Here is a 26,264-nt window from a genome sequence, read left to right as displayed (position 1 = left end):
GAATAGTGGAGTGCTGCAGGGATCTGTACTGGGACTGGTGCTATTTAACATATTTATAAATGATCTGGAAATCGGAACGACCAATGAGGTGATTCAATTTGCAGATGACACTGTAAGGACACCTTAGGAAATTGGAAGACTGGGTATCCAAATGGCAGATGAAATTTAATGTGGACAAATGCAAAGTGATTCACATTGGGAAGAATAATCTGAATCACAGTGTTACCTGATGCTAGGGTCCACCTTGGGAGACACACAGGGAAATACTCCTACAGAGTTATCACCCAAGAAAAAGATCTAAATTTTCTGCCCAGTGTGCGGCAGCAGTGGCCCAAAAAGCAAACAGGATGCTAGGAAGTATTAGGAAAGGGATGGCAAATAAGACCAAGAATATTAAAATGTTTCTGTATCGCTCCATGGTGCAGCCTCACCTTGAGTATTGCATTCAATTCTGGTCACTGTATCTAAAAAAAGATATAGCAGAATTAAAAAAGGTTCAAAGAAGGGTGACCAAAATGAACCCCTCTCATGTGAAGAAAGGCTAAAGAGGTTAGGGCTCTTCAGCTTGGAAAAGAGACAGCAGAGGGGAGATATGACTGAGGTCTACAAAATCCTGAATGGTGTAGAACAGGTAAAAGTGAATTGATTTATTTACTCTTTCAAAACGTACAGACTAGGGGACACTCAATGAAGATATATGGAAATACTTTTAAAATGAATAGGAGGAAATATTTTTTTACTCAATGCATAGTTAAGCTCTGGATCTGTTAACAGCAGTTAGCATATCTGGGTTTAAAAATAGGTTTGGACAAGTTCCTGGAGGAAATGTCCATACTCTACTATTGAGATAGACTTGGGGAAGCCACTGCTTGTCCTGGGATTGGTATCATGGAATGTTTCTAATATTTGGGTTTCTGCCGAACTGGCCACTGTTAGAAACAGGATACTGGGCTAGATGGACCACTGGTCTGACCTAGTATGGATGTTCTTATGTTCACGTTCAGAGACTGGTGAGGTAACTCTTCCATGATTGTTTTTGTAATATTTTGTCATGGTTTTGCTGGGTTTTCACCTCTTTCCTTCTCTATGAAGATCTTAGTTAGAGCTTTTTTTGTCAAGTTTACATTTTTTTTTTTTTTTTTAGTGCAACTGCAGACATTGAGTCATTTAATTCACTCACTGCAACTATTTTTCAACCAGTGTCTCAAAAACTGAAGACTCCTGGTGACTTCAAGAACTGCAGGTGGAGCACCAGGATGATGTCGGTCACTGAAACCTATGAATTGTGCCTGATTTGCCTCAGCCCCAACCTCAACATCAACCTATCAGATGATGCCTAATGGTCTTTGTGGTCATTAAAAGCAGAACATAAAGTTCTTTGATTCAATGAAGTCTGGCCCAAGTGCACTGCTGGTATCAGAAGTATCAAACCCCAAGGGCTCTGGAGCTACACTGGATGCCTGGGATGCATCAATTTATTTATTTGTTACTTTTGTATCCCACATTTTCCCACCTATTTGCAGGCTCAATGTGGCTTACATAGTTTCGGAGAGGCATTAGCAGTCTCCGGTGTGAACAAATACATAGTGATGTTATGGTAAGATAAAGTTCACGTGGCACAGTCACATTAGGGAATCGTACAGTGGAAGAGTTGTGTTATGTCCATTACGTCCTTTGGTTTTGTTGTGTCGCAGAGAACAGGCATTTAGGTTGGATCGGTGGGGTATGCTTTTTGAAACAGGTAAGTTTTTAGTGTTTTCCGGAAGTTTAGGTGGTCATACATCGTTTTCAAGGCTTTTGGTAGCGCATTCCACAGTTGTGTGCTTATGTAGGAAAAGCTGGATGCGAAGGTTGATTTGTATATAAGTCTTTTGCAACTTGGGTAGTGCAGATTTAGATACGTTCATGTTGATTTGGATGTGTTTCTAGTTGGTAGGTCGATCAGGTCTGTCATGTATCCCAGGGCTTCACCGTAGATATATTTTGTGAATCAGGGTGCAGATTTTGAATGCGATGCGTTCTTTGATTGAGAAGGCATCAATCTGCCATTAGGATTGAGAAGGCATCAATCTGCCATTAGGCCTGGCCATTGTCAAAGTCCCATCTAATACGTGTAAAGAATTCTGTAGCCCCGCCCAGCGCATCCCAGGATGCAATAGGCGGGGCTGGGCGCCGCCATTTTGCAGCGGCGTCAACAGAAAGAGGAGGGAGGCAGGCATGCTGCGTCCCTCCTCCAACAAAAGGTAGGGGGGGCCAGCCGGGGGGGGGTTCGGGCCTCGGCAGGCTGTTTGACAGGTTTGGGCTTTTGACAGTGCTCAGCACAATCCTCAAGCACTTTAAACATGATGATCAAAGATAATAGCGCTGCTTAGATTTGCATGCATTATCTTTGATCATCGATGCAGAAAAGCCCTGCGCTGTCCCGGCGCTATTTTTAGGGCGCTGTTTGGAACAGCGCAGGGCTTTTGATCATCTGGGCCAAGGAGAGATGGAGAGGTAGGAAAAATGTGAAGAAAAAGAGATGACAGGAAGAGATAGAGGCAGAGAGAGAGACAAAGAAAAACAAGATGAATGAGCGCATAAAGGAGAAAGAAATGTCACAAATAGATCGAGGGGTAGGAGCAAAAAAAAAAAAAAATCCAGACATATAACAGGGAAAGTAAAATGTGGAGGAGTGGCCTAGTGGTTAGGGTGGTGGACTTTGGTCCTGGGGAACTGAGGAACTGAGTTCGATTCCCACTTCAGGCACAGGCAGCTCCTTGTGACTCTGGGCAAGTCACTTAACCCTCCATTGCCCCATGTAAGCCGCATTGAGCCTGCCATGAGTGGGAAAGTGCAGGGTACAAATGTAAAAAAAAAAAAAAAAAAAGAGAATCATGAAACAAAATCTGGAGATGGCTAAGATAAAAGCAGAGGATAGAAAAATTAACCCTCTTTATATTTGATAGCAATATGGACTTGGGGCTGTGTGCAGTGGATACGGGAATGGAGAGTGGTACATGACAGGGGCATATGACAGCATGCCTCTTTATCCCCCTCATCCACCATCACTTCTCCCTCACTGTGCTTCCAGCTCTAAGGGGTGGGAGGCTAACATAGAAAGGGCATAGAACAGTGGTGCCTAACCACAGTGGTCTCCTGCCTCTGCACTCACCAGACAAGGGAGTGGGAGGGGCCAAGAAAGAGGTGACAGGGGTCAGAATGGGCAGAAATGACCTAGCAGGAACAAGGGGAGTCAACAGGCTCCATCAGTGAATTTCACTGGGTGTCAACTAGTTTTGTGTCTATCGTTGTTAGTAGTAAGGCAGAGGCTGAGTTCATGCATTATCCTAGGAGAAAACTGGAGTCTTCATTGGCCATGAGACCTTCTAGAGGATCAACAATGCAGACATTGTAGCATACAAGCTTTTCATACCAAACATGGGCTCCTTCTTTAGCGCATGTATTCACACCTCTCTTTCCTGGTCCTTTGAAGGTGTTCCCTACTTAGGGCCAGGTGTACTAAAGAGATTTTCCCCCATTTTGAATCTAACTCACAAATAAATTTTCATGAACACGGTTTATGGAGAGAAGAAATGCGCATGTTGCAGTGATTTTCGTATGCACTGGAAAACAAACCAAAATGGAAAGAAGTAGGAAGGGGGAGACATTTTCTGGGACCATTTCTTCCACACTTATATGTTTACCATGTATGACACCTTGAGTTCCTCAGAAGGCTGGGCATCTAATACATTTAACTAAACAACTTCAGTATGGCAGAATGTATGTGCTGTACACAGGAAGCAACAGGTGAGGTGAGGCAGGGATGGGGGATTGACAACTTGACCAACTCCTCTCTCTCTCCCATACCATTATTAAATTGCAACAAAGTGGATGTAAAACATTGGTCTCTTTTCACCTATTTGGTTCTGGAGAAATAAAATGCATATGCCTGGATTCTCTCCTTGATGCATTAAACAAAAGATTCTTCCTTCTGAGACATTCTAACCTTCTAAAAAATGAATCCTCTCCTCCTACCGGGGTTGTTACATGTATTGGTAGAGAGACTTTCCTCCTTTCCCAAAGACTTTATTCTGCTGAAACACAAGACCTTTATACCCTTTGGAAATGAATCCTTCCCTCATGGGAAACAGCTGTATCTATCTGGAGGATGACTCCTTAATTTCCTTGGTCTTCACTCCCAGTCCTCATGGGCCACCAATGGGTCAGGTTTCTAGGATATTCCTTATGTATATGCATGAAACAGATTTGCATGCTTATTACCTCCATTACTCTCATGCATATTTATTAGGGGTATCCTGAAAACCCGACCCGTTGGCAGCCCTCAAGGACTGGAAGTGAAGCTCAAGGCTCAACAGGTTCAAAGGCCAAAGCCTTCCTTTCTATGCCATAATTGGGACTTTATAATCTGTTGAGAGATGAGTCCTTCGTTTTAGGAAATATGTCTTCCTTCATGGATATTCAGTTCAGTGTTTCAGCAGAGTCTTGTCCACCAGGCAAGCCTTTAGGGTCACGCTAGGATTTGGTCCATTTTTTTAAATAAGAGATACAGCATATGCAAATATCCTTCCCTGGATCACCTGCTGTGTCATGTGATGCACCTCTTGATGAATAAAACAATATTATTGCTGTACACACAGGTCATTGGCATTTCAACTAGTTAGACAATTTAAAAATGAATATAATTAAACTAAAACCAAATGCAATAAATACAGTGGCCAAAAAATGGGAAGCAACATAGAACGGAAGAACTACATACCTCCTCCGATCCTGAACCAAAGATCAGAAGGTCAAAGGGAATGGCAGCCACCATGTCGATAAGGAACCAGCCCTTGAAGTAGTGAATGGCGATCTTGCCAGGGTGGCTGACTACCTCCTCATTGCAATTGACATAAGTGGTACGGAAGTTGATGAGAATGTCAATGATGAACATGATGTCCACCATAAGGTCTACCACGTTCAGTGGGTTGCAGGCGTAAGTGCACTTCGGGTCCCTGGTCTCTTGTTCATTCAGCAGGAAGGCCGCAGAATAAGGTGTGAAGATGGCCGTGTAAATTACGAGCAACAGGATAAGCCAGTCCCAGACAGCCTTGAAAGGGCTGTAATGTAGGATAGTCCATTTGTGGATACGAGGAGCTTGCAGTTTGTATTCGGGAAGGACGTCTGCTCCTAATGATAAAACCTGCAGAAAGAAAGGAGAAATCAATGGAGACCACATGTCACTGGGAACTGCATGGTGCAAGGTACAGATTAAAAATAAGATACTGTCATCTCTAGAACCACATAAACTACTGAGTAGGCACGAATATAGTATTTTTTACATTTAAGACTGGATGAATCAGGGGATGGGCATAAGGATACAGAGTCTATGAACATCTAGGACTGGAAGGCTCAGAGGAAAGACACAGTTATAGAGACTGCCATCCCTAGGACTGGAGGGCTCAAGGGATGGGCCCAGGACACAGACTGCCATCTCCAGGACTTGAAGGCTCAGGAGATGGACCTAGGGATACATAGCCTGCCACCCACAGGACTGAAGGACTCAGGGGATGGGCCCAGGGAGAGACTGCCACCCTTTGAAGTGGAGAAATCAGGAGATAGGTCCAGGGATATAGAGCCTGCCACCCACTGGACTGGAGGACCCAGAGGATGGGTCCAGGGAAACAGACTGGCATCCTCAAAGCTGGTTGGTTTAAGTAAGGAAATTAATTTCATTGACTTTCATAGCATTGCTGAAATAGAATGTATAAGTGGGGAGATTCAAATCTGCCATGTTTCTATAAACTACACATTAGAGAACCCCCAACCCCAAAGTAACATAAGATGCCAAACCCAGCAGTTAGTGTATTTGGATTTTAAAAAGGTTTGGACAAATTCCTGGAAGAAAAGTCAATAGTCTGCTATTAAGATAGGCATGGGGAAAGCCACTGCTTGTCCCTGGGACCAGCAGCATGCACCTTGCTGCTATTTGGGATTCTGTCAGGTACTTGTGACCTGAATTGGCCATTGATGGGAACAGAATACTGGGCAAGATGGACCATTGGTCTGACCCAATATAGCTGTTCCTATGTTCTTATAACAGAGAGGTACTGCCCAATGTCTCTGGTCCTCTCAAATTCCTGGATTTACAGAAGTGAAAGGAGCTATCAGAAGGAAAACAGGTGTAGAGAAATTTAGAGAGAATGATGTGTGAAGAAAACTTGGATATTGTTGCTATTACAGAGACATGGTTCAATGGTTCCTGTTAATGGGATATGACGATACTGGGCTATAATCTTTTTAGGAAGGATAGAGAGGGCCAAAGAGGTGGAGTGGCACTATATAAGAGAATATCAGAGCGGCTGAAATGCGGGGAACCTGGGGAAAGGAAGAATCTTTATGGATCGTCCTGGAAAGAGAAGATGGAACCTGTATCCACACGGGGATTATCTACAGACATCCGGCACAAACGGAGAAGCTAGACAAGGATCTGACAGAAGATATTCAAAAGATTGGTATGAAAGGGGAGGTGCTACTGTTGGGAGATTTCAACTTGTTTGGTGTGGATTGGAATGTCTCCTCTACAGAATCAGAAAGAAGTAGGGAGATTGTGGACGCCTGTCAAAGTGCCTGTTCAGACAAATGGAGACGGAACCCATGAGGGAAGGGTCGATGCTGGATCTAGTGCTCACAAATGGAGGAAGTGTTTCCAGTATCTGGGTGGATGCCCACCTATGTAATAGGGCAAAAGTGGAGTGCGGACACATAAAACTCAAAGTACTGGATTTCAGACGTACTGATTTTGATAAAATAGGGGAATATTTGAAGAAGGAGCTGTTGGCATGGGAAGGCATAGGAGAAGTGGAAAATCAGTGGTCAAAGCTAAAGGCTGCTAAAAATATGGCAACTGATCTTTATGTAAGGAAAGCAAACAAAAACAAGAGAAACAGGAAGCCTATATGGTTCTCCAAACAAATAGCTGAACAAATAAGAGCAAAAGAGGCTTTGTTCAAGAAATACATGGAGAAAATCCTGAAGAAGGATCACGGTTGGCTACTAAGAGAATATCTGGGAATGGAGTGGATATTACGCCATTTACGGAAGAAAGAATTCATAAAAAGCTTGAGAATCTGAAGGTGCTGGGATATATCCCAATATGCTGAGGGAGATCAGAGAGGTCCTGGCAGGACCTCTTAAAGATTTATTTAATAGACCTTTAGAGATGTGAGAGCTTCCGCAGGATTGGAGACAAGCGGATGTGGTCCCTCTTCACAAAAGTAGAGACAAGGAAGAAGTGGGAAACTACAGACCGGTAAGTCTCACGTCGGTGGTAGGAAAAATAATGGAGTCACTGATGAAAGAGAGGGTAACTTTCTAGAAGCCAATGGGTTACAGGATCCGAGGCAACATTGCTTTACCAAAGGAAAATCCTCCCAAATTAATCTTATTCACTTCTTTGACTGGGTGACCAAAGAACTGGATGAAGGACATGAGCTAGACGTAATCTACTTGGATTTCAGAAAGCCTTTCATACGGTCCCCCACAGAAGACTCGTGAATAAGCTGAGAGGGCTGAACTTAGAACCAAAAGTGGTGAACTGGATAGGAAAGTGGTTGGCCGACAGGTGGCAGAGGGTGGTGGTAAATGGAATCCCCTCGGAAGAAAGGAAGGTGAGCAGTAGAGTTCCTCAGGGGTTGGTGCTGGGGCTGATTCTGTTTAATATATTTGTGAGAGATATTGCCGAAGGGTTGGGAGGAAAGGTTTGACTTTTTGCGGATGACACAAAGATAGCCAACAGAGAGGATACCCTGGAGGAAGTAGAAACAATGAGAAGGGATCTCCAAATGTTAGAAGAATGGTCGTGGGACTGGCAGTTAAAATTTAATCTAAAAAGGTTAATCTGGGGACCTATGCACTATAAGGTTTCTCCAAATATTAAATAAATATACAAAAATAGAAACCTATTATATTTCTACTTATGGTGACTAAAAAACCCCCCTGTGATTGGTGTAAACACAATATAGCTATATGAGTACGTTAAAATATATTTAGAATATATCTGAACAGTGCTCAGAACTGGGTGCGTGAGTGAAGCTAACAACCAGCTTTATAGACACAACACCACTTCCTGCATCATCGCACCGTCAGCCCTCCCTTCCTACCTCAATTGTGTACAAGATCTAATTGTATTAATAATTATTGATTCTTTCATTAGAAGCAGAAAACCAATAGTCCAAAAGACCGATGATTGTACTTAGCTTGGGCTGGCTGGGTGCAGCAGAGGGTGAAGTGCGCTGGACTCTATACTTAGATCCCAGTAGTGTATTATTTCTTCTTTTTCCTTTTTTTTATTTTTATTATGCAGTGTTAAAAACCAAGTGGTATAGCCACATTTTCTTCTCTTTCACGCTTTAATGCCAAGAAGTGCAGAGTGATGCACTTGGGATGCAGAAACCCAAAAGAGATAGGAGGGGAGAGATTAGTAAGCTTGACTCAGGAAAGAGACCTTGGGGTGTTGGTGTCGGAGGATTTGAAGGTGAAGAAACAATACGACAAGGCGATGGCCGTGGCCAGAAGGATGATAGGCTTCATAGAGAGGGGTAAAACCAGCAGAAGAAAGGATGTGTTGATGCCCCTCTACAAGTCATTGGTGAGGCCCCACTTGGAATATTGCGTTCAGTTTTGGAGGCCGTATCTTGCTAAAGATGTAAAAAGACTGGAACGGTGCAAAGAAAAGCTACAAAAATGGTAAGGGATTTGTGTTGCAAACCGTACAAGGAGAGACTTGCCGACCTGAACACGTACACCCTGGAGGAAAGGAGAAACAGGGGTGATATTATACAGATGTTCAAATATTTGAAAGGTATTAATCCGCAAACAACCCTTTTCTGGAGATGGGAAGGCGGTAGAACTAGAGGACATGAATTGAGGTTGAAGGGGGGCAGACTGAGGAGTAATGTCAGGAAGTATTTTTTCACGGAGAGGGTGGTGGATACATGGAATACCCTCCCTTGGGAGGTGATGATGGAGATGAAAAATGGTAATGGAATTCAAAAATGCTTGGGATATACACAATCCTGTTTAGAGGGAATGGATCCACAGAATCTTAGCCGAGATTGGGTGACAACACCAGTAATTGGGAAGCAAAACCAGTGCTGGGCAGACTTCTACTGTCTGTTCCCTGATCGTGACTGAATAGATATGGATGGGCTGGAAGTGTACATTTTAAGGGGCTTTGATGTTAGCTTTAGAACTTTTAATACAAGAACAGTACTGGGCAGACTTCTACTGTCTGTGCCCTGAAAATGGCAAGGACAAATCAAACTCGGGTATACATATAAACTATCACATACCATGTAAAATGAGTTTATCTTGTTGGGCAGACTGGATGAACCATACGGGTCGTTATCTGCTGCCATTTACTATGTTACTATGAGTATCACAGAAATAACAACATACATCATAGAAAAGATAACACTGAAGGAATGTTCTGTTTTCTTTTTTCCCTGTCCTGTCTCTCTTGTTGATTTTCACGCTCCCCTTCCATGCACTCTCTACATTGCCTCCCTCCCTTTTTTTCCTGGTTTTAGTAGGAGTCAGGACACAGATTTCCGCTCAGAGCTGTTTTGTACAAATGTCTAAAACAAACCCGTAGATTGACCCACAAAACCTCTCCCCTTGAAGTGGCTCTTTTGTGATTGCTCTTACAGGAGGCAAGAGGCTGTTTTGCTTCTTCTTTTAGTTGGGAATCAAGTAATTAATGTATTGACAGTCTCTGACCAGCCAGATTCTGGAAGGAGTTCTATTGGATAATGATAGCCTCCCTGTCAAAAGTTGAGCAGCAGGCTGACTCATGGCCATTTGTAATTCACCACAGAGAAAAGAGAAAACCTCACGGCACAGTACTTCACAAAATTCTTCATGTCCTTGTACGTTTTTCACATTCGGCTATCTAATAAAAAATACAATTCAAAATACATTAAAGTGGTACAGTAGTTTGCTTCATTGATCTACACAAGACTTGGGTCTTCCTTTGTAGGGGGGGGGGGGGAGAAAGGATCACCATTGCTGGCGGACTCAATTTTATGACTAGCAATAGTGGCACTATTCCACCTGACCCTTCAAGCCATAGGAGTAGCCCCTTACCCAGTTCTCTGATAGAGATTCCTCTGGAGTTCATTTGAATGGTGTTAGTCAAATTTTTTTTTTTAATTACATTTGTACCCCGCGCTTTCCCACTCGTGGCAGGCTCAATGCGGCTTACATGGGGCAATGGAGGGTTAAGTGACTTGCCCAGAGTCACAAGGAGCTGCCTGTGCCTGAAGTGGGAATCGAACCCAGTTCCTCAGTTCCCCAGGACCAAAGTCCACCACCCTAACCACTAGGCCACTCCTCCACTGTTGCTACTATTTGAGATTCTACATGGAATGTTGCTATTCCACTACCAACATTCCATGTAGAATCTTCAATAGTAGCAACATTCCATGTAGAAGTCGGCCCTTGCAGATCACCAACGTGGCCGCGCAGGCTTCTGCTTCTGTGAGTCTGACGTCCTGCACGTACGTGCAGGACGTCAGACTCACAGAAACAGAAGCCTGCGCAGCCTTCTACATGGAATGTTGCTAGTGGAATAGCAACATTCCATGTAGAATCTCCAATAGTAGCAACATTCCATGTAGAATCTCCAATAGTATCTATTTTATTACCCCGCGCTTTCCCACTCATGGCAGGCTCAATGCGGCTTACATGGGGCAATGGAGGGTTAAGTGACTTGCCCAGAGTCACAAGGAGCTGCCTGTGCCGGGAATCGAACTCAGTTCCTCAGTTCCCCAGGACCAAAGTCCACCACCCTAACCACTAGGCCACTCCTCCACTGTTGCTACTATTTGAGATTCTACATGGAATGTTGCTATTCCACTACCAACATTCCATGTAGAATCTTCAATAGTAGCAACATTCCATGTAGAAGTCGGCCCTTGCAGATCACCAACGTGGCCGCGCAGGCTTCTGCTTCTGTGAGTCTGACGTCCTGCACGTACGTGCAGGACGTCAGACTCACAGAAACAGAAGCCTGCGCAGCCTTCTACATGGAATGTTGCTAGTGGAATAGCAACATTCCATGTAGAATCTTCAATAGAAGCAACATTCCATGTTGAATCTCCAATAGTAGTAACATTCCATGTAGAATCTCCAATAGTAGCAACATTCCATGTAGAATCTCCAATAGTATCTATTTTATTACCCCGCGCTTTCCCACTCATGGCAGGCTCAATGCGGCTTACATGGGGCAATGGAGGGTTAAGTGACTTGCCCAGAGTCACAAGGAGCTGCCTGTGCCGGGAATCGAACTCAATTCCTCAGTTCCCCAGGACCAAAGTCCACCACCCTAACCACTAGGCCACTCTTCCACAGCCGCACTCCGCTATGCCACTGCTTCTCAATGCTCTCCCAGAGGTGTGACCAGCCAGTCGTGCTTTCAGGATTACACAATGGACATGCATGAAATAGATTCGCATACATTTCCAAATTCTACAAAGTGCGCTAAACATTGGGCATGTGGGTATCATTTACGTATGTAACTAAATTAGCTGATTTGGAGCTATCTCCTGCTGATTATTCACAGACAGTGCACAGCAGATAACCGGGTATATCGCACAATATAGCCAGCTATCTCCGAATATACAGCGTATTGCTGGCTAAGACTGCTGGCCAAATTGGGCCGCCAAAATAGCAGGCCTATTTTTGGCTGGTTTAAACGTAACCAGCCAGCGCTGAATATCGACTTTGCCGGTTAACTTTAAACCAGCCAAAAATAAACCAGATACTCAATACCAGTCACCAGAAATGACCCAACATTGAATATCCAGGCAGCACTGACCGCAGGAGGCAACTCGGCTAACTCCTATGGTCTAAATATCGTCCCCTAAGCGCTTAATTCCTGTGGTGCTCAGCTCCAAGGAGGTGTGGTTGGGTCAGGGGCATTCCAAGCAATTAGGCGCTAACTTATAGAATACTGTCAGTTATGTGCGTAACTGCTAGTTTTCGGGCACGAGCATTTACATCAGCCACCGACATGCATAAGAGCTCACGCCTAGAGTTGGGCTCCAAAATGCGGACAAGCACTAGTATTCTTACAACAGCAACTACATGCGATATTGCCGTTATAGAACTCGCACTCAGTACCTAAAGTTTTGTCGCCTCACTTTTAGCGCTCTTTACTGAATTGAGCCCAAAGTGGGTATCCAATCTATGTACATTTATCTCATGCATATCCACTGTAGTAATCTTGAAAACCTAACTGGTTAGCTGTGCCTCCGGGAGAGGGCTGAGAAGCACCAGACTATGTTAACTCCTTTGCTGGAACCGATCTAAGAAGCAGAAAAGGCACCTGGGAAGCAAAAGCTGCTTCACTAACCTCAAACAGTGCTGAGAAATTTCTAATGCACAGAAATAGCTACACAAAGAACTGAGCCAGTATCTAAAATGAGAATATAACAAATTGTGTTCCAGTACATGCTGTACAAAATGGACTTTGTGGCAGGGAGTCAATCAAGATAAGACAGGTCCCAAGTGGAATCAACAATATGCTTTTTAGTAGCAGTTTTATCTAAGACTTACAAACACAGCAACCACAGAAATGAAAGGAGCACTCCTGAAAACCTTCTTACCAACACCAGACCTCTGCATGAGGCTTTTGAGTGACCAGTTCTCCGATATAACAACCAGCCTGCAAAGACCAGGGGTTCTCTACCTAGTCCTCGGGATGCACCCTTCAGTCAGAGTTTCATTATATCATACATATGCATGAGAAAAATTTGCATGCACTTCCTCCATTGTATTCAAATCTATCTCATGCATATTCATTACAGAACTCTCACAACTATGGGTAATCTTCAAATCTTTAATATGTATTACAAAATATATTCAAATATCATAACGGCAGAGATATCATCATAGTACTGCTGCTTTAAATACATACAAACAGTGAACTTCATTAAAGACATATATCCACGCACCCTGCTACCTGGAATTGATCTCACTCCTGCACCGTTTGTAGGAAACAGGCTTTAGCAATTTTCTGATTGTGCACAGTAACTTCAGGATCTACAGTTTATTTTGGACCGTACTGAGATCTTGGAGGTGTGGAAACATATCGATTTGCTCATCTGACAGACAGATCTGGATCGTACAATGTTAGAATGACCATACTGTCATGTGATTTATGGAATACCATTTGAAGATTGGACAAACCATATTTTGATATTGAGGGGCATAATCGAAAGGGACGCCCAAGTTTTGTTGAGGATGTCCTCGCAAAACGTCCAGACGGAGGGGCGGGAAAACCCGTATTATCGACAAGATGTACGTCCATCTTTCGATAAAACGGTTGGGGACGCCCAAATCCTGAAATTTAGGTCGTCCTTAGAGATGGTCGTCCCTAGACTTGGTCGTTTCTCATTTTCGGCGACAATGGAAACCAAGGACGCCCATCTCAGAAACAACCAAATGCAAGCCCTTTGGTCGTGGGAGGAGCCAACATTCGTAGTGCACTGGTCCCCTTGACATGCCAGGACACGAACCGGGCACCCTAGGGGGCACTGCAGTGGACTTCATAAATTGCTCCCAGGTACATAGCTCCCTTACCTTGTGTGCTGAGTCCCCCAAATCCCCCCAAAACCCACTACCCCCAACTGTACACCACTACCATAGCCCTTACGGGTGAAGGGGGGCACCTAGATGTGGGTACAGTGGGTTTGTGGTGGGTTTTGGAGGGCTCTCATTTACCACTGCAAGTGTAACAGGTGGGGGGGGGGATGGGCCTGGGTCCGCCTGCCTGAAGTGCACTGCACCCACTAAAACTGGTCCAGGGACCTGCATACTGCTGTGATGGACCTGAGTATGACATCTGAGGCTGGCATAGAGGCTGGCACAAGATATTTTGAAAGAGTTTTTTTTGAGGGTGAGAGGAGGTTAGTGACCACTGGGGGAGTAAGGGGAGGTCATCCCCGATTCTCTCCAGTGGTCATCTGGTCAGTTCGGGCACCTTTTTGTGCCTTGGTCGTAAGAAAAACAGGACCAGGTAAAGTCGTCCAAGTGCTCGTCGGGGATGCCCTTGTTTTTCCATTATGGGTCGAGGACGTCCATGGTTAGGCACGCCCAAGTCCCACCTTCGCTATGCTTCCGACACGCCCCCGTGAACTTTGGATGTCCCTGCGACAGAAAGCAGTTGGGAACGCCCAAAATCGGCTTTCGATTATACCGATTTGGGCGACCCTGTGAGAAAGATGCCCATCTTCCAATTTGTATCGAAAGATGGGCGTCCTTCTTTTTCGAAAATGAGCCTGATTGTGAACTATCTTATCGACACCAATTGTGCAGGAGTGAGATCAATTCTGAGTAGCAGGGTGCGGGGGTATATGTCTTTAATGAAGTTCAGTGTTTAAACGTATTTAAAGCAGCAGTACTATGACGATACCTCTACTGTTATGATATTTTAATATATTTTATAATACATATTAATGGTCTGAAGATTAAACATAGTTGTGAGAGTACTGTACATGTGTGTTTGCTACAACTATATTGGAATTTAGATACTCCTGTTTTGTAGGTATGCATACTCATTATGGATATCTTGTGTCCCAAGGATTGAGTTGAGATACTGTGTTCTAAATACATATGTTATCTGGATAGTGGCTGAACATCACAGCTATCTGGATTATTTTTAGGGCTGCCTCCACCTCGCCTCTAACTTGGCCCACATTTATATGGAAAGTATCAGGACATGGAGCGATCTAAATTACCCCTATCAGTGTAAGCTTTGGAATTCTATGGATACGCAAATTATCCCAGTGAATGCATAAGTTGTTTTGAAGTTGATTTGCTTGAGTTAGTCCATCAGGTACTTACTATCTGTCTTTTGGCACTGAATTTCCAGGTTTTTGGAGTCGGCTAACGCATAAGCCGGTTAAGTGGGATATTCAGCACTTAACCAGCTATGGGTTACTGCATAAAGACAGGACTAACCTTTTATACAGTCCTATTTATATGGTTAACCTGAACGGTTAAGTGCTGAATAACCAGACAACTGCCAACTGTGCCCCGGAACACCCCCAAAATACTCAGTTTCAGTTTGGCTGAAAATTAGCAGTTAGCTGGTTAAATCACCTTGAATATCGATCCCTTTGTTTTTTTGCATTTTATACCCCAATTTGTGTCAGACATTTTGCCTTTTTGTTAATCTTAGTGATTGTGTTTCTATAGTTGTAAAATGGAGGATACAGTCCTCTAGTAGTCCGGCTAATGAAAATATGTGATTTTTTTATGCCACTCAATTGTTTCTAGAATTCTCCTTATATTGAGGTAGTGGTAGGCAGAGCCGCTGAGAGACTGAGCTGGGCCGGGGGCAGGGCTTCTGCCAACTTCAATTGCCGCCGCTCCCGCCCCCCTCCCCCCAGGATCGCCGCTGCTGCAACTGAGGTACCTTGGGACTGGCAGGGATCCCTAGGCCCCGCCAGTGGAAGAATCCAGCGCTGCTCTTCACTCCACGCCTGCCCTGCCCCTGCTTTTTTCTCTCGTCTCGCCGAGCATGCACCTGAGGGGGAAAAGCAGCCGCTCGGCACGGCGGTAGAAGCGAGCGAAGAGCAGCTCTGGAGGGGGGCCCGGCGCCAGAGTGTTCTCTCTCCTGCTTCAGTCAGGACCCAATCCCTTGGGGCCCGTCAGGAGCAGGAGAGAAAGATAGAGACCCTGGCACTGGGCCCCGTTTGGAGGCGGGATCCGGGGAATTTTACCCCCCATCTCGGCGGCCCTGGTGGTAGGAGAAGACTTTGAATTGGTTGGCTAAACTATCATTCCTTAAACAATGTTATAAGAGTAGCAATGTTGGTCCTGTCTACCTGGAAGGAAAAAGGCCTCATTGAGCTCCTAGATCATGAAAATCTACCAGAGCTAACGAGATCACAATGATCTTCTCTTCATCATTGGCCAGAAAAAAACCTTCCAAATGGCTGAATCCTTCACACAATTTTTTAGATGATTTTTGCTGCTTTCTTTAACACTTTTAAAATAATTTTTACTGCAATAGTGCATATCAAAGTGTTGACCAAAAAGGAAACAAAATGGGACTATATTGATATGGTAAGGTAAAATTGGTAGTAATGTGCAGACACTTAGATGATGGCCAGCGTTTCGCATTGCTGCTTCAGGGTCTTGGTGGCAGGGCTACTTCTAAGAATGGAAAGAAAAACAAATAGTTACTGCCAATTATCACCCCACTGCTGTCAAATCTGCTTCTCCGTGCCTCACTCAACATCGGACAAATTCAAAATGGCCCCCATGATATAGCTATCGTGACATCAGACGCTGTCAAACTCCCATCCAATCACAGAACAACTCGAGAAAAAGTAGATCAAATTAGAAGAAATGATACCACTCTATGCGGGAATTAAGTCCATTGGGCTCAAGGGAGCACAGTTTAAAAATCCACTTCTGCTCCTGTTGTAATAAAACCCGCCTGTGATCACCTCCTCTCGAGGAGCAAAACACAGCTTGCAGAATAACACACTTCAAGTAAAAAAAAAAAAAAGAGTGCTGATGTTGATTGCAGTGTGTCACTAAAGGCAATCCAATTTTCCCAGTATGTAAAGCACTTTTATGCTCAGTTAAGCGGGCTGAGAGCATTCTCGAGGTCTGACCCACATATAATTTATTGCACGGGCACTTGAGACAATAGATTACGTGATCTGATTTACAGGATGTGATCACCTTTAGAGCGTAACCTCTCTGATCAGTGGGATTAATAAACATGGACGTCTCTTCCATCATCGAGCAGAACACACAGCTGCTGCATTTGAAGTGGCCCAAACCTTCTTGGGCTGACCAGTTACTGAACAGGAGATGGGCAACACTGCTGGGCTTAAATATTCTTTTAAATTCTTATTCCTGCTGTATGCAAAACGAATGTGCGAGTCTTTGAATAATGGCATTGTCTGAATTAACAACCAGTGTTTCCTGAGGATGTCTGCAGCTTGTGGCGAAACTGCATCACATTGTCATTGTCCTCAGTTATACTAGAAGCCTTCGGCAAAAGTAACAGTTTGCGATGATTAAATCTTGCGCGGCGGTATGCAGTGCGCACAACATGTTCCGGGTATCCACGTGATAGCAACTTCTCTGACAGGTCTTTCGATTGCCACTTAAAGTCCTCATCCCTACAGCAGACCTGACGGTGTCTTAAAAATTGGGAGAACGGCAAACTATTCTTCAAAGCACTGGGATGGCAACTTCCATAGTACAAAAACGTATTTCTATCGGTGCTTTTATGGAAAAGTCGTGGTAAATCCATCCCCAGTGTTTTTAACCAATAAATCAAGAAAAGGTATTTCAAAAGGATCCATGTGCAGGACAAAATGAATGCATGGGTGACACTTGGATGACACTTGTTTAAATCAGATACAAACTGCTGAAATGTTGATTCATCTTCAACCCATAGCAAAAACATATCGTCGATAAATCGGACCCTATAGACATATATTTCTGTTCAAAAGCCCACATGTATAGCTTGGCCACAGAGGGAGCCATCGTTGCTCCCATCGCAACTCCGGAGATTTGTTGGAACAATGAATCTCCAAATTGAAAAAAGTTCCTCTATATAGCAAGGCGCACCAAAGATATAATGAAGGAAGTGGGAACCCATCCTGGCGCCCAGGTATCCAAAAAAACACACAACTTCCAGAGCTTTGTCTTGCGGAATGACCGTATAAAGAGAGGTCACATCCAGGGTTGCCATAATAGAACAATGGGCTTTAGAACCGTGTGCCGCCAACGTCTGTAAGAAGCGTGTGGTATCCTTTAGATAGGATTCTCCTTCCTGTAATAATGGTTGCAAAAAACAATCTACGAACATTAAAAGAGGTTCTAATAAAGATCCTCGACTAGAAATTATAGGTCTTCCAGGCGGATTTATTAATGTCTTGTGGATTTTGGGGAGAGTATAAAAACAGGGATCTTCGGATGGGGCGTGTTGAGAAAGCAAAATTCCTTTTGCGTTAGTATGCCACTGGCATAAGCTTCACCAGTGAGGTGGAAAATTTGCTGTTGCAATTCCGAGGTTGGGTCAGTGGCCAATTCCTGATAATCAGAACTGACCTGAAGTTGTCAATTGATTTCTGCGATGTACTGATTCCTGTCTTGGATCACAATGACACCCCCTTTATCTGCCTTCCTTATCACAATCGAGGTATTTGATTTCAGAGAATCCAATGCTTTCTCCTCTTCGACCGTCAAATTGTGCCTCCGTTTCTTCCAGGAGATTCTTTCAAAGCCTTCAAAGTCCTTCAGGACTAGAAGATGAAAGGAAGCTAAAACGGGATCCATCGGCTCGGGAGAGGCCCAATGAGATTTCCTTTTTACATAGGACAAATCAGACGCTCTTTCATCCTTTTCAGAAAAAAATACCTTCAGCTGCAAAACCCTAAGAAATTTCTCAAGCTCAACTCTAATTTGAAATGGGTCAAGTTGACATGAACAAATGACAGACCCTTGGATAGTAATTGGCACTCCACTGTAGACAGTGAATGAGACGATAAATTTACTATGACCGAATCATCTATTGTTCACGAGAGCGCGTAGGTGGACATTCCTGCTGCAAAGGAATTGGATCTTGAAAATCTTCAGCTCGTCTCCCTCGTCGCTGTCTGCCCCCCCCCCCCCCCCCCCCGTGTTCTTCATGTCTTCCCCTTCCTCTGCCTAAAAAAGCTCTCTCGGAACCTGAAGAACTATTGTCCGAGACACTTAGTTCATCTTCTTCAAAGGGTGGGAACACACTATCTTTATTGGTCTCTAACCGGGGTACACGGTCCTTGCTTCATAGTCCTTCTCATCCCTATGGAACTTCCTTATTTTCATTTTCTGTAGATCAGATTGGAATTGTTCAATCTTGTATTTCAGATCACTGTGTCGCCTCTGAAAAGTTTCAAGGGATTCCTTGATTTTTAATCTATCACTAATTGTATCCACTTCTGCCTTAATAGACATGGAAATCTCAGTGGTTTTGTCGATAATCAGGACCATCAGGTCCACCGAACATTTATTGAGGATTCCTGCCCACTTCTGTAGGAAATCCTTATCATCAAGGAATAATTTAGGTTCCTTGGAGATCCTTAGTCCACACGGTATCAGCTCTTTTTTACAATATTCAATAAGTGTGAAACTATGGAGTTCCGATTTAACCAGTCTTTTCATGGCATTAGACAAGGCGATCCAAGAGATGGCAGAGCCAAATGATGGGTCCAATTGTAGTAAACAGACTCCCTTCAATGTGTCAAAAACATGCTCGAAAGAAAAACTGTGGCCTGTCTTCTAAGACTGTGACTGGGGTTGTGATGTCATGTTCAAAGCCCCAAAATAATATATGGAATATAGAATACGTCTTGATTTCCACGCACAATTTACGGTGCCATATATAGAATCCAGGGGTTAGTGTCTCCTAAATAGTTGGCGCTCAGTTCTCCCACGTTAATTTTTTGCAGGACCTGTGCACTAATAGAAAAATTAACGCATGGATGTGGCCCCCCGGCAGCGAATAAAGCTGGCGGACATCAGCAAAGCGCTCACCACTGCTGGCAGAATATTTACCTCTAAGTTTATAGGATATAAGTTATGTGCACAACTACAAATTAGAGCCGACTAATGCTTCTTGAAGCCAGTTATTGGTATTTAATGCCAGTTTAGCGCCAATTAGCTAATTTAGGGTTCCTTTTCCTAAGGTGTGCTAATGGATTTAGGACATGCTAAAGTTTCAAGCCCACAGGTATAGAATGGACTTCTTATCATTTAGTATGCTCTAAGTGTTAGTGAGGGTTAAATCTATTAGCACACCTTAGTAAAAAGACCCTTTAGTTATGGGCGTAAATGATTCCTGTGTGCACAATTGTGCATCCAATTTTGAGTGCCCTTTATAGAATCTGGGGGATTGTGGTCAATATTCAAAGCACAGGATAGGCTCCTGCCCAATTAAATCACGTTCAGTGGGTCATCTGCCAGTACTCAGCAACATTTAACCAAGGACTGCTGCTGAATATTGGCGGAGACTCCGGTTGTTCTGCTGCATAGGCAGAGCCAGGGCAGTCCGCAGGCAGAGTCATGGCAAAAGCTGGGAGATATGCAGGCAGCAACGCTATTCTGTGTCAGTGTCTACCTACATAACTGGGCAAGTTGCACAAAAGGGTTATCTTAACTTTGCCCTCTTAGGCAGCACTGTTCCCTCTAAGCTGAGTGGGAGTCTTCCACCTACAGTCCTGCCAGTGGGAGGCGCTGTTTCACTATCACATTTTCAATAGTGAGGGACAGGAAAGCTCTGCAGGACTCCAGGAAACCTGCCTGTCCCCAGCAACTGAAAACACAACATTGAAGCACCCCACCCCCCTCACACACACAGGCAGAAACGCAGTTGCAGGACTCCTGCTTAGCTTAGAGGAAACAATGGTAGAAAGGATTGGCACTAAATATCTGCCATATCCATGTACCTTTCAAGTGACTGAACTGATCTAGATATAAAATGCCAGAGCCTGGACATGGCACAGCACTGAGGGCTCCTTTTACTAAGTGGCGGTAAGCCCAACGCGGGCTTACCGCCACCTGTACAGGAAGCCTGGTGGTACTTCCCACCCGTAGCACACTGTCATTTCCAGCATTACAAGAATTTATTTATTTTTGTAGTGCCGGAGTGTACCCCGCGGTAATCGGGCAGTGCCACTCGCTGCCTGGTTACCACCAGGTTAACACGGAAGCCCTTACTGCCACCTCAATGGGTGGCGCTAAGGGCTCCCCCTCAAAATGGCCGTGCAGCAAGTGCTTTACATGCCGCCCAGCCATTTCCTGCAGGAAGCCGAGACTTTCTTTTTACAAGCTGCGGTAAAAGGGGGCTTTGGCATGCGTGTAAAACACGTGCCGACGCTAACGCTGGCCCCCTTTTCGCTGCAGCTTGGTAACAGGGGCCTTGAATTTCCAGGCTTATTTCAGCCTGCGGCTGTCGGTGGCTTCAAAACTGCTGACTGTTGTGGGCTAAACATTGGGCCCAGTACTTGTTACAAGCTTGGTCATTATCATCATCTCTAATTCAAAAAATTTCCTGCAAACAACCTCTTGCACATATTACTTTTAACTTTGAACAATTCTCACATGCCAGTGCACTAATTTGTGATAATCTAATTCTGCAATGTGTTCCTAAGAACCTTTTTTTATAATATCACATAACATACCTTGCATTATCACTTGTCAGATCATACCAACTGTATCCTCTCATTCTCCCTTGCATTTATTACTTTCATTTCTTTGTTTAATGTTTTTAAATATAATAAATTACTAGTCTATCGTCTATAAAAAATACACTGCATCACTCGGTTTCTGAAATTTCAATTAATATTCAATCGTCTATCGCATTTAAACCGCCAGCTGACTCTTATATATAATGCTATTAGAATCAGTTATGATGATCCCTTTATACTGATTTGTGATACCATCTTATGATTAAGAACCAGTAGTAAAATGCAAAAATTACATCCTCTCTCCTACACTACATAAATCACAAGCATAATACACACTGCCAGCATAGTGAGTGATGTAATAAATAACATATATTTCTAATGATTATGGTATAAAATTGGTATTGATGAAAGAAGAAATGTATAATTCAGCTCATTTGAATTTGTATTCTAATTTTAAGAACACGATGCATTTTTCTTTATAAGTATCATAAAAGAATAGGGAGTCCTTTTACTAAACTACATTAAGAAATGGCCTTACTGAGTCCTTACCATAAGCTAAGGTCAATTTACTGTGACCGTGAAAAAGGGCTATTTTCTATTTTTTCAATATATACTACTACTACTACTACTATTTAGCATTTCTATAGCGCTACAAGGCATACGCAGCGCTGCACAAACATAGAAGAAAGACAGTCCCTGCTCAAAGAGCTTACAATCTAATGGACAAAAAATAAATAAAGTAAGCAAATCAAATCAATTAATGTGAACGGGAAGGAAGAGAGGAGGGTAGGTGGAGGCGAGTGGTTACAAGTGGTTACGAGTCAAAAGCAATGTTAAATATATGGCCATGCACTAGTGTTAGCATTACTGCATGGCCATTAAAAAAAAACCAACTATCACAGGAGCTCTTACTGCCACATATTTAGGAGGGGGAAAGGGCTCCCACATTAACCCTGCGTTAGACATTTAGGGTTAGATTCTATATATGGTGCCTAAAAAGACCAGTTTAAGCCTTTTTCTAAAGTTTGGCATGGTTTACAGAATAACGCTTAAGCGTTATGGTCCCACGTAATTTTAAGCGCCATCATTTGCACCAGTGAAAACGTGGTGCAAATACCCATGCCTAAATCTACGCACAGAGCACTCATATTCTGTAATTAAGCGCATAACTCAAAATCATGCCCCTGTTCCACCACAAAATGCCCATGACCGTCCCCTTTCCACACCTCCTTTTTTGGGCTGTGCATAACATCCAATTAAATAATTAGTGCCATTAATTGCTTGTTAAAAAGCCAATTACTGGAACTAATTGTCTTGTTATCCTATTAAATTGCATGCGCAAATCAGGACCATGCCTAGATTTGCGCGTGTAATTATTGGTGACTTTTACAGAATCGGGGGGTGATAACGTAGATACAGTAACTGGACAGCACAGGAATGGGGAAAGGGAAATGGGACTTGATATACCACCTTTCTGAGGTTTTTGAAACTACATTCAAAGCGGTTTACATATATTCAGGTACTTATTTTGAACAAGGTGCAATGGAGGGTTAAGTGACTTGCACATTGTCACAAGGAGCTGCAGTGGGAATCGAACTCAGTTCCCCAGGATCAAAGTCCACTGCACTAACCACTAGGCTACTCATCCACTCACTCACTTTCTGTCCCTACCCCCCCCCCAAATTACAAAGATATAATTACCATGCGCGACGCAGAACACTTTAGCATATCCCATAAACCTGGTGTAAATGCCTGTACTTAACAGATGTGCATTGGGCATATTCTACAAGAGTGCATGTAATTTTTAGGTACCCCCTTGACCCACCCGTGGCCATACCCCCTTTTGAGATCCACATGTTAGACCAGGGGACACTCCATGAAATTACATGGAAATACTTTTAAAACAAATAGGAGAAATATTTGTTTTCACTCAGTGAATAGTTAAGCTCTGGCACTCATGCAGCAGGGTGTGGTAACAGTGGTTAGCATATCTGGGTTTAAAAAAGGTTTGGACAAGTTCTTGGAGGAAAAGTCCATAGTCTGCTATTGAGATAGGTATAGGGAAGCCATTGCTTGCTCTGGGATTGGTAGCATGGAATGTTGCTACTGTTTGGGTTTCTGTCAGGTACTTGTGACCTGGATTGGCCACTGTTGGAAAAAGGATACTGGGCTAGATGGACCATTGGCCTGACCCAGAACGGCTATTCTTATGTTCTTATATTAGGTTATCTTTGCTGCTCTAAGAAAAGGACCAATAAGTATCTAGAGATAGCATTATTTTATAATTTAAAAAAATGCTCATATGTGGTAAGTATTAATATTTTAAGAAGAGTTATCGTAAACTATTATTTGTAAGCCAATTCATATTTTGAAAAATTCTGTTATTTTTCAGCCTTGTTTACGCCTGATGCAGATTTTTATCAAAAGATGGCCATGTTGGGGTTTATATATAAATTCTAATTGATCACTAAGGGCCTCTTTTACTAAGCTGCACTAGGGTTTTTAGCGCGTGCTAATATTTAGGGCGTGCTAAACATTAGCGATGTCCATAGATGTCGCTAATGTTTCGCGTGCCCTAAATATTAGCGCGCCTTAGTAAAAGACCCCCCTAAAATAAACAAGAAAAACAAATTGGGTTGTGTGCCTCTTGTTTTGCCTGGTATTAAATTGGGTGCCAGTAATTACACCTGCTTTCAGCAGGCATAACTCCCGACGCCTAAAATTGGCACTCAATACTATTCTACAACTGTCATCCACCTTCGAGTGCCCCTTACAGGGCAGCATTGGGTGCCATACCATTTACTGAATCTTGCCCAAAGTGTGCACTTTTTAACATTTTTTGGTTTTTAATAAAGCTTTCACATCTCTAGAAGTGGAGCAGAGACATGTGGGGTGTGAAGGACGTGCACGAGGGAGAAGTATAGGAAGAGAGGTGTGGCGGGGAAGGGGATTTCTTTGTTTCTAACAGGAGTAAGTTCTCATTTGTTCTTCTCATAAGTAAAGGACGATGTCATTAAAAAAAAGCAATTTTTGAAAATCTGTGTGATTAATGACATCAGCATGGCAGGTGCTGCATTATGGCACCCCTCAAGCATTCCTGGCATGCACGTTTCTGTATTAGACGTCATCCATAATGCTACCCCAATGCGGCGCTGATTAAAATATTCCAGAATTTGCCTGGAGCCCTTTTTTCTTGCGCTTCCTCCTACCTCCCTTTCCCTGTCTTTGAATTTTCTCACCTGCCTTTTTGTTTTGTCTCTCTCATTCTTCTCCACCTCCCTTCCTGTTATCTCAATCCCCCCCCCCCCCCCCCCCCCCCGTCTGTTCACCCCCTCCCAGCAATAGTAAATAAATTGAGTGTGTTCACACCTGCAGAGTACACCTTCTTATCTAGCAACCTAGTTCTGTTTTAGCACACTGTGAGCATCAGCAGGGACTTATAAAAATCAGTCAGATCAGCAGAAAATAGAGCAGGCTGCTAAGGTCACAGCTGGCTCAGATGTAAAGTCGAAAATAACAGTAAAAGCAGGAGAAAGAGTAGAACAAGCTAAAACAGCCTGTTTTCTTTCCTTGGCCACATTTTAACCAGCATCTGCAACTCTACATGGGTATAAGTTTGCATCCACTCCCTATTTTATTTATTTTATTGCATTTGTATCCCACATTTTCCCACCTATTTGCGGGCTCAGTGTGGCTTACAATACATTGTAAATAATGGAAATGCAGTTTGTTACAATCAGTTATGGATTCCATTGTGAGAAGTTAAGCGAGACGAAGTCAAGGTGTCGTTAGGGAATAGGACAAGGAAAAGAACAATGGAACAATGGAAAGAGACAACGGGAAATTGGTAGGGTGATAGAACCTTAGCAAAAGAACATTCGGTATAACATTTTCTGTGAGTGAAGGTTTAAGTGTGATAAAGTTTGCATCCACTCCCTAGCCACAGTGGTTCACATACAGGGCCAACATTAAACATGTTAGGGCCCAGGGAAGATTATTTGGAAGGGGGCTCCAAAGCCCACCAGCAGGCTATCAGGCTTATTTTCAAAAGAGAAGGGTGCCCATCTTTTGACACAAATCGGGAGATGGGCGTCCTTCTCCCAGGGTCGCCCAAATCGGCATAATCGAAAGCTGATTTTGGGCGTCCCCAACTGCTTTCTGTTGCGGGGATGACCAACGTTCCCGGGGGGGGGGGGGGGGGGGGGTGTCGGAAGCATAGCGAAGGCGGGACTGGGGCGTGCTTAACACATGGGCGTTCTCGACTGATAATGGAAAAAAGAAGGACGTCCCCGATGAGCACTTGGCTGACTTTACTTGGTCCATTTTTTCTTGCGACCAAGCCTCAAAAAGGTGCCCAAACTAACCAGATGACTACCGGAGGAAATCGGGGATGACCTCCCCTTACTCCCCCCGTGGTCACTAACCCCCTCTCACCCTAAAAAAAAAAAACTTTAAAAATATTTTTTGCCTGCCTCTATGCCAGCCTCAAATGTCATACCCAGCTCCCTGACAGCAGTATGCAGGTCCCTGGAGCAGTTTTAGTGGGTGAAGTACACTTCAGGCAGGCGGACCCAGGCCCACCCCCCCCCCCCCCACCTGTTACACTTGTGGTGGTAAATGTGAGCCCTTCAAAACCCACTGTACCCACATCTAGGTGCCCCCTTCACCTGTAAGGGCTATGGTAGTGTTGTACAGTTGTGGGGAGTGGGTTTTGGGGGGCTCAGCACCCAAGGTAAGGGAGCTATGCACCTGGAAGCAATTTCTGAAGTCCACTGTAGTGCCCCCTAGGGCGCCCGGTTGGTGTCCTGGCATGTCAGGGGGACCAGTGCACTACGAATGCTGGTTCCTCCCATGACCAAAGGGCTTGGATTTGGTCGTTTCTGAGATGGGCGTCCTCGGTTTCCATTATCGCCGAAAACCGGGGATGACCATCTCTAAAGTCGACCTAAATGTTGAGATTTGGGCGTTCCCGACCGTATTATCGAAATGAAAGATGGACACCCATCTTGTTTCGATAATATG

General features: G+C 43.8%; 1 protein-coding gene across 1 annotated transcript in view; it reads right to left on the bottom strand.

Moving 5' to 3' along the window:
* The window catches only part of KCNH2 (potassium voltage-gated channel subfamily H member 2), a 948,799-nt gene that overhangs the window by 124,214 nt on the left and 798,321 nt on the right, over positions 1–26,264 (bottom strand). The window contains exon 6 of the mRNA XM_030195619.1: positions 4,760–5,182. Coding sequence (XP_030051479.1) covers positions 4,760–5,182 — 423 coding nt within the window. The remainder of the gene's footprint in view (positions 1–4,759; positions 5,183–26,264) is intronic.

This window comes from Microcaecilia unicolor, chromosome 1 (assembly GCF_901765095.1).
Source record: "Microcaecilia unicolor chromosome 1, aMicUni1.1, whole genome shotgun sequence".
Lineage (NCBI taxonomy): Eukaryota > Metazoa > Chordata > Amphibia > Gymnophiona > Siphonopidae > Microcaecilia > Microcaecilia unicolor.
The sequence above is the reverse complement of the archived record's forward strand: the minus strand, read 5'-3'. Positions and strand labels throughout refer to the sequence as shown.